Source organism: Electrophorus electricus, chromosome 14, assembly GCF_041902795.1.
Source record: "Electrophorus electricus isolate QZ-2024a chromosome 14, ASM4190279v1, whole genome shotgun sequence".
Classification (NCBI taxonomy): Eukaryota; Metazoa; Chordata; class Actinopteri; order Gymnotiformes; family Gymnotidae; genus Electrophorus; species Electrophorus electricus.
This window is the reverse complement of record NC_137510.1, coordinates 10,840,669-10,850,000: the sequence shown is the minus strand read 5'-3', so window position 1 is coordinate 10,850,000 and position 9,332 is coordinate 10,840,669. Positions and strand designations below refer to the sequence as shown.

The window sequence follows — 9,332 nt, the reverse complement described above, 5'->3', positions numbered from 1 at the left end:
TACGGAGAATACAAGCAAGGTCCGAACTCGGCTGGTCCCGTCCGAGAGCAGCACTTAGTTGGGGCCTTGTCTCCTGTGCTCCTCAACCTGCTCCCTTCCCTGTCTCTCTCGCTGTCTCGTCTTTCTCGCCGGATGCGTCAGCACGTCCGCGGGCTGTGCTCGTTCGCTCTGTTGATAACGGACATGTCAGGTACGCGGGGAACACGCTGTTCCGTTTGCCGCTAATTAGATTGCCAGCGGCCCGCTGAAGCGGCCTTTCCCGAGCGCCGTCCGATCAAGAGGGCCGTTTCAGGCATCGACGGCTTCCGTCGTGCGGAAACTCTTGATGCGAGATTGGAGAAGATCCACCGACAGGCACCCTGCCCGCTAAGCAGATGTCACGCCCAGCTCCAAACCAAACACGCGAAAAACAAACACCTCCATGCGGGTCTCTCCTAGGTTTACGCTCATCACTACAGGGCATCAAAAGAAACAAATGAAAATCCGTGTGTTTTTCACAGCTACTATAAAGGGGCTTAAAGTGAGGAAATGATCGCGTGGAAACGAAACACCGGTGAAGATTTAGTCTCGGCTTTAACTACGAAAACGTAACCCTGAATTATGTGGAGATGGCGAAGTTGCTGTAGGACAGGCAGAAGGCTCGGATTGGCCCGTCCCCTGCTGGGAGCGCGGTCAGGAGAAGGGGAATACGTCTGAGGGGCCGCAGCGGGCTTATTGGATTTCACAGACGTCTCTCTAGGTTAGTCGTTAGGATGTCCTTTAATACCACGGTTTACAAACCATGACCACGAAAACGGGTAAATTGCGCATGGGCCTTCCTCCAAGATCCAGAAGGGCACTTGGCAGAGGCCGTGTAAAGTGATACCTGCAGTATCTACTGATCACCGAAGGAGCAGCTAACAAATTAACGATGAGTCATTTTCAAAACGTAAAAGGCAAGTATCAAATTTGGGGGACCAGGAAATGCACGGCTGCCCGTGGAGGTCTGTTGCACACTGCCTGAGATGCCTAGATGAAAATGCAGAAGGAACACAACTTCCAAACTGAGAGGAAGAGCGTACCGTTTGTGCTTACGGCCTTGGGCGCCTATTCTTTCACGCTGCAAATTATTGCAAAACAATAGAAAGTCATTCCGGGGCATTTCATTAGCAGAGTGATGCATTGTTGTCTTCGCCATGCGTCCGTCCACACTCCAATCTATATGAGTAGCTCCCATTTAAAGTTTACGTGTGTTGGGCGCTGAGGTGGGGTGGGGGGTGGTCTCTGGGTAGGGAAACCTGACCCTGCACTAGGAGTGGACCCCTTTGTGCTGGTAGCGCTGGGTCATTCAAAGCTGTAAATCTCTGTGGGTTTACGGGGCTGTAAAGAAGTAAAGATCTTGATAAACGGTGCCATTAATACGAGACTTTCTGTGAACACAAAAGGACTCGGGGCGGAAGACTATCTGGGTGGGGAGGATAGTGTAGCAGGGACGGCCACATGGTGACAGGCCTCCGACAACGTTCTCCAGACCCTCCGGCACAAACAAAGGGAGCAGACAGGGCATTGGGGAGGGAGTAGAGGTGTACCACAGAGCACTAGTGCAACTCTCACATTACAGATAGTGTTCAGATAGCCCATGCACACAACAGGTCAACTGTGCTTATTCATGATTCTTTCAATACAGCATGTTTATATATATATATATATATATATATATATATATATATATATATATATATATATATATATATATATATGTATATATATATATATATATATATATATATATATATATATATATATATATATATTATGACCAAAACAATATGAAACAATCATCTACCGCATGTAGCTCTAATAACAAAGCGGTCTTCGGCCTGTTTTTGAGCCGGCGCTGGGTGGCGCACCTCCACACAGAAAAGTAGTGTAACTCAGCGCTAGGACTTACTTGCATTCTCTGTCCTCGAGATCAAAATGAGGGTTAAAGTTGATTAGAATCCTCTGTTGCGGTCCAGGGGCCGTAATCACCCACACGCACTTCTGAGATGGAAAATAGGACGCCGGGTATCCGGGCGAGGTGAGGTAATTGGCGCTTGTGATTCTGATATTATCCCCACATTTGTCTGGAACAGAATTGCGACCGAGAAAAAAAAAAAAAAGCTACATGAGTCAGAAACATGATATATACAGATCAATTCAAACTGAATCCGAACAACTTTCACGAACAGTCGTACAACTTAGGGAAACGGGCAAAACCCCGTTTGCGACATAAAAAGCAATAACCTTTAAAATACCATAATGGATAATGTCTATAATAATTTGACGAAGATCCTGACTTTCTAAGCTATTTTATATATAAACAGTTCTGCTGTAATCCTTATCATTCTTATGTTCAGTGCTTTTTATTTTAAAGCATACAGGCACCTTAGAGCGCCGAAAACAATTTAGGAAAATACTATAAAAATTAAAATATAGGCCAAAATAGCCTTTAGAAGTATTAGACTACAATACGTTCTTATTTGCGAGAATCGTGTGTTGTCGGGTATTGTGTCGGACATGGTTTGTGTCGAGTTTTATCACTGGGCTTTCTCGGCTTGGTGAATGCTCCCCAGTTTCATAAAGGCAATAGTTTTCTAACTTCTAAAGGCCCACCTTCATTAAATTACGGTAACGGGTCCACGGCGGTGCCGGGACCGGGTGCGTTTGGGCATGACGCGGCAGAAAACGTTTTTGACTTGTCAACATTAACAATTTGGTCAAATTGATACTGTAAAAAAAATGTCCTTTCTAATTTTCTTTTCACCTGTCAGTGATGGAACTTTTTGGTTTTAATTTCCAGTCCTATTTTCTGCTCAGTTACTGAGAGGATGCCAGTAAAGTTCACGACTGAAAATGCCAGACACTTAACGCATTCCATTTTATTTAAGAATAATCGGAAGTCTATGGTGCAAGATAATCCATGCAAAACTATCTTAAAGTGCGTTTATGTGAAAAGCTTTTTATTTTCTTCGCTCAAACAAAAATAGTTAGCCGACCATAACACGAAAACTATTTTAACATAACCTTCGGGTCATTAAAAATAAATCTTATTAAAAACAAACTTACACTGCGGTCTCATGGGCGCATTTCAAAATCGGAGCATTTAAAACTCAGCAGAACCGAGGCACCAGACACAAGCAGGAACGAGGGCGAGCAGGTGAGCCCCCAGGAGACCCAAACCCTTCACCACGCAGTTTTCCCAGGCTAACCGCCCAAACGCTCCCTAAACCAACCCGATATTTATCGACTGTCACTTACCATTTTTGATCGCCAAAGCGGTGACAAAGGTTCCCGTTAACAGGACCAGCACTAATCCACAACGCATCCTCGCGTCCTCGTTTGTCTTACGAAAATTTAAACTAGAAAAAATCAAAAACGTATTCAAATTCCTCAGTGGTGCTGTGGAGTTAATTCCTCTCACTCGGACTGTTTTGGTTTTTTGGGGGGCAGGGAAGGAAAGCAAAAACAACGCGCAGTAGAAAGGTGCCACTTTGCGTCTTCAGGTCGCTTGCATCCTGCCATTCAGCTCTGGTTTCCTCTCCGCGCGTTAAGCCGCGTTCCTCGCTTAAACTGCGGTGTGGCCATTTCCTTGAGCAGAAGACAGAGCCTGTCAAAGAATCACAGAAAATAAACAATAACTCTCGTTTTGGGCTCCACAGAAAATGATAACCGACTCGGCGTAATACTTCGCCGTAAAGCGTGCCTGAGAGCTTAAGCGCAAACGGTGCTACACTTCGGTTAAAAGTGGCCAGATAAGCGAATGGCAATCTGCACAGGAACCCGACGCTCTGCTTAGCCTCAAAATCTGACAAGACACGAGTTAATAAAACAAACATCTGGCAAATAGCATTGCCATGACAGCGTCTTACGCGAGGGATACACACACACCCCCCTCCCCAAATTGCAATGGCTTTTCTTCTTTCCTGAGCGCGGTGCGCAGCCCGGTTTCACGGACTAGGAGTCGCGTATGGGCTTTCTGATTGGTTTGATTACAAATATGCCAACCTATGCACACCCGCCTCTCTGTGCAAAAAAAAAAAAAAGCAAAAAACGAGGAGAGAGAGCGCGTTCTTCCAACAGTAGCGTCTGAACATCCTCGGACACTAGGCTCGACGATAGACATTTCACCATAACAATGATGCGAACCGAGAAGCCAATCGAGTACGTTTAACGCCAAAGGTTTTCACAGAAATGGCATGAGGAACCTTCGACTGACTACTGCTGAAACTGTCCGACACCGTTTCATTTCTGCGCAAAATTCAAAAGCACACAATCACACAAATGATTACGAATCAGGGAGTTGAAGTGGCGTTCGTAATTTAGATGTGTTTGCAGACTTGAAATGCAAGAAAAATGTACCTGAAAAATTGCGCTGCCGAAATGCAATTGAAAAATATACCCATAATGTCCACAGATAAGCAGTAATATAATTATCTTTATTATTACTATTATACGCAAGTTGTTTTGCGTTATATTTGCCTTTATATATTTTTTATTCGATACACGCCATTATATTTAGCTTGAAAGACGCCTAGACGTTTATTCTCTTAAATGATTACTCTTATGAGGACATACACGCATGTTTGAATGGTTCAATCCAATAATAATAAGTCATATTTTGCTCCTGTATCGTCTTCCCTCGTGGCGTTTCAAGTGTTAATTGTTTCTATAGTAATAATAAGCCAGCGGGGGAAAAACAGAAGTGGAGCTAAGGAACTTCTCTGGTTTCTCTCCACCGCTGCAGTTACGCATAGGTAACGTGCCATGTTCAACGAACGCGCGTGCTTTCACTTTTAAAATGCATTCAGAATACCTTCAAAACTAGTTAATCACCGCAGCGACGCAACTCGTAACTACCCGTCTCATTCCGTTTAAGTTTCAGCAACCACTTGCCTCGTTCACGTTCCTAAAAATCCAAGAAACGTGGTCCCGTAATCGCGTAGCTCTCCTGGCGATAACGGCAGCCTTCCAAAATGCGTAAACATCCGAATCGGTTCCGCCAGGTGTGACTCCGCCCGAGTCAGTCTTCTCCAACTTCTCGTATATCCGTCCTTGGCTTTGTGACTGTGGCTCCGCGCACTGCCCGCCGTGCGCCAAAGTGAGAGGAGACCGAGTCCCCCAAAATAAACCCCGCAGTCGGAGGAAACAGGCGAAAGCGCAAAGCACACCGAAACCTCTCTGCTGCGCTCCTTGGAAAATGAAATGAAGTCGTCCGCCGGGATGCGCGACGCCGCTGGCTCGTGGGATGGGCTTCGGAACACTACCGAGGGCGAGAATCTGTCCAGCCCAAGAAGGGCTCGTGGGTACGGTGAGGCAAGACTCTAGCGATGTGCTCCACCAGAAGGGACTGGTAAACACCCTGTTACTGCATGTCGCCTCTGGCTCGTCTCTGGTGATTTGAAAGCATTAAACAGATATCCCGTGCATTTTAATATTCCGACATAATAACACAAATACGTGATTCCCAGATAAGAAATAAGATACGAAAATGAAAATGCTGTATTGTTCTAAGAATGGAAAGGGCATGGGCTAAATGCATGAGGATTTAGGAACAGAAACAGGTAGTCTAAGCCCACGTCCTTTAAGATAACGGAAGAGCGTGCTGTTGCAACGGTGCGTTTCCAACACCGAACACGAGATGCGGATCAAGCGACCGACAGCTGGCCACGTTCTGCCACATTCTCGCGCAGTAGCCTAGGTACATCCGAGTAAGGGATGCCGTCTGGGATTAGCGTTCAGGCATGTATTTGCTAAACTGTCTGCGGTCAAATAATGAGTTGTGACCGACAAATCAACTGAGACGGAATCTTTATTCGAGACAGTCAACCAGTCAAATGCAGTCTACCTCCAAATGAAAATCCGACTCATTTAGTTATTATTAGTCACTAGAGAGAGGGAGAAAAGGGAATAAAGAAGTGGAATGAAGTATTTCTTGCAGTAAAATGCAACGCATGGCTGTGAGTTTTTCTTTTTTGGGGGAGGGGGGGGGGGGGACCCCGGGGTAGTTACCATAAATGAACCGATTTGCCCGAAACGGCGGTAGACGACGCTCAGAAGGCACGCATACCGACGGCACACCGTATCCGCTAGTGCGCCCGGGCCGAGCGCTCGGCGGGACGGCGGCTCAGCTATGCGCTTTGTGTCCGCGCGCCGAGAGCCCAGGAGGAGGGTGAGAGCGGTCACGAGCGCCGGTCCCTCCTGTAGGCGGAGTCTTAATCGGGTACAAAGGACAGTACGGGAATGAGCGAATGGATACGGTGCAGTCATCAGTTACAAAGAATTTGCCACTAAGTAAAACTATTTATGGTTATGATCATTTTTCAATGACTTATGCTCTCCTAAAATACATTGCATTATGTAGAAAGATGTTATTTCTATATGGTTTAACCAAACAAGCGGTAAATACACTCAATTTAAATCTGTTATTCTGCACTTTAGCTCTATAGTCCTTATTTCGTTTAAATCCACATGAGCATGCTACAAGAGTATGCCAGTGTCCAGTTACTTAAGAAGACAAAATAATAACACAAAATAATCACAAAACTTTTATTTTTTATGCAAACATAGATTTGCTAAATGTCCCATTGATTGATTTCTTTCTAAAAAGAAATCTGTAAAATATTTGGTGTTAAAGGTGCTTATCCCTGTTTTTACATTAAGGAAAAGTTCTGTTTTGTGGTTGATGTTTCACTGGGGTGGCCGACCTCTTAGGTTATCTGTTACTCTCACCAGGTCACTGATCTTTGTTTTTCTACAAAGAGGAAATACAAAATGCTTCAGTCAGCAATCAGCATGTGATTATCAGGGAATTGTCCAGAGAACTCAAAAGATTTCATGACAAATCTGTTTCTACTGTGGAAATTTTGTAGACTCTGTTGAATGTAAAACATTCTGCACAAATGCCCCTTCCAGAGAGTGAAAACGCACTCCAAAGGGGTGTAAACATGACCCTATAAATCATGAGGGCCAGCATTTCAGTGAAGAGCAACTCGGACCCAAGCCTAGCATACGCGTTACTCTGGCGTGATTGAGGTGAGCACTTCCATTTAAGAATCCCCGTCACAACCCGGTAATGAAGTGGCTCCTGAACAAAGCAACACATCCGGTTAGGACTGATCATTATTGATAATTACGTTCATTTTGCAGAGAGCTGGTGGAGGCTTCTCCAACTGTGCCCCTGAGTACAGTGATGTCTCTTGAGGGTAATAGGAATGTGGAACAGTGTCTCAGAGTAATTTCACAAGGTCTACCGCAACCATATCTGAAATGACGGCGATTGTGCAGGAATAATGCACAGGCCATTTAAAGGATTTGTTCCTGCATACCCAGAGTAATCTTTAATACATTCCCGTGGAATCATTAACTGTGAACAAAAGTGCTTCATGCCAGTGAGCTGCCCACTGGATTTAGTTAATTTCTCTTTTCTTTCTTTTCACAAAGTTGCCGACCCAAAAGCAAAGCAGATGTTAATTTATTTAATTCAAGGCTTCCATGCGAATGTTTAATTTTTATCAATTGACTACAAGGTTGTGTATTTTAGGAGGTAAAGGTGGTCTGTCAACTTTTCAGACGTCCAAGGGATTTAATGAATGTGATCATGTCAGCCTCACTAAATAAGAGGGTGCTTGATGCCATGTCTGACTTGCAAAGGTATAAGGACATGAGAGACACGTTTTGTTTATTGTTGAGATTTTAGACCTCCTGTTGCTAATAAAATAGTATTTACCATAGAGACCCTCCGTGTACATTGTAGTTTATATGATATCACAAGAAGCTGATATGTTTAACTGAAAGGAACTATGGACCATAATAGAAAATAGCAGTATCTCAGAGGCTGGCTTGTGTTTTTCCATAAATTTGAAGGACCCCCTCTAATCATGTTATAAATCTCCATGCTGTTTATAAGAGGCCTGAATTACTCACTGGTTCTTATCATTCTTTATTTTCCATAGAAAATAATTTGTTTTGGCAGAATATCAATTTCTCAGCATGGCTTAAGATAGTTTTTACACACAGTGTTATTAAAAGGTTTGTAAAAATAAAAGCACTGTTTCCTAGCAGTACAGCAGTGCAGCATAGTGAGCTTGGATGTTACCGGTCTCTCGTACCAATAAGCACAGTTTTGCTTTAAAGTGACAATTAGTAATAAAGGATATGAAGAGTTATATAACATATATACAGTTTCATCTTTTGCAGCTTAAGAAATAACCAGCCGGAACCAAAGATGAAGCAAGAACTTCTCCCTTCGTGGATATCCCCAAAAGAATGGCAAGAAGAGGAAGGAAATCGCTCTGTTTTATTTTAGGTTTTGCATTTCCAATCTTGGACGAAGAGCGTTCATCCAACTCTACAAGCTGCCTGAAAAAAAAGCATATTAAACATAACACCCATGGTTCCCATATACACCCCACCTGGTGCTGGCAAATCCATAGAGCGTGCTATATTTGTCATACTCTGGCACCTAAGGTGAGGAGAATTGAATTGGCATTTCTTTTGCCGTTTAAAAAACTTCCACCACGTGGAAACACGAGTCCAATCCCCAGTGTTCTGCAGGGGCTCCCCTAATTCGCCCAGATACGGCGGCAGCGGCCGGTGGGTGGGGGTGGGGGGTGGGGGGTGGTCTTGGACAGGCGAGGAGAAAGAAGAGAAACGGAAAGACGAGAACGCCTTCATTAGAAAGAGAAACATTCACCAGCGTGACGTGCCGAAGTGTGGCGGAGGCGCATAATAAGCGCGCTCGGCCTCTCAGAGAGACGATGGCCTGCTCTGGAGAGGGAGACAGCCAACGGCTCGCGAATTAATGATGGAGCAGTCCGCTTTGCCGCGGGTCTGGGCTCACGAGAGCGAGAAAGAGAGGGAAAGGAATGGACTCGGAAACCCAACTATTTCCCAGCACATATTTGTCATCCCTAACAGCATTATTATAGGAATCATCACTTTTGCTTTTATTACATGAATAAAAACAAGCCACCCAGTCTTTAGGGTTAATCAGGTGATCTACAAGTGGATTAGGCAGCTTGTGAGCCTTAGCCAATGTTTAATTGGATTTATTTTTGCACAGTGACTCAACAGTGCCAGGCGTGACATAAGGATTTATTCTAGTGATTCATAATTCAGTATTTCAGGAGAATAGTTCTGAGGATAAATTTACAAACGCCACAAAGAGAGTGGCATACGTGCCTGTGGAAGGCTATTCGGATTGTTTCAGAGCCAAAGCGGTATGTCCTTACTCTACTGGGATGGCTATGTTTTTTTGTGTTTGTTTTTTTTTGCCATGAAAACTCATTTTCTGAATTTCTGCCTTTGAACGT

General features: G+C 44.3%; 1 protein-coding gene and 1 long non-coding RNA gene across 5 annotated transcripts in view; both read right to left on the bottom strand.

The window, feature by feature from the left end:
* The window catches only part of nrp1a (neuropilin 1a), a 60,242-nt gene extending 54,592 nt beyond the window's left edge, over positions 1-5,650 (bottom strand). For 2 of the 4 annotated variants that reach the window (XM_081695938.1, XM_081695939.1), the window contains exons 1-3: positions 4,915-5,650; positions 3,280-3,628; positions 1,931-2,105 (exon numbers count right to left, since the gene is read on the bottom strand). In XM_081695938.1, coding sequence (XP_081552064.1) covers positions 1,931-2,105; positions 3,280-3,346 — 242 coding nt within the window. In that variant the 5' untranslated portion in view covers positions 3,347-3,628; positions 4,915-5,650. The remainder of the gene's footprint in view (positions 1-1,930; positions 2,106-3,279; positions 3,629-4,914) is intronic. The other 2 variants (XM_035530557.2, XM_035530559.2) reach the window with 2 other exon arrangements.
* Positions 5,651-6,553: 903 nt separating this feature from the next.
* The window catches only part of LOC118242131 (uncharacterized), a 39,149-nt gene continuing 36,370 nt past the window's right edge, over positions 6,554-9,332 (bottom strand). The window contains exon 6 of the long non-coding RNA XR_004776559.2: positions 6,554-6,772. This is a non-coding gene — a long non-coding RNA (uncharacterized LOC118242131). The remainder of the gene's footprint in view (positions 6,773-9,332) is intronic.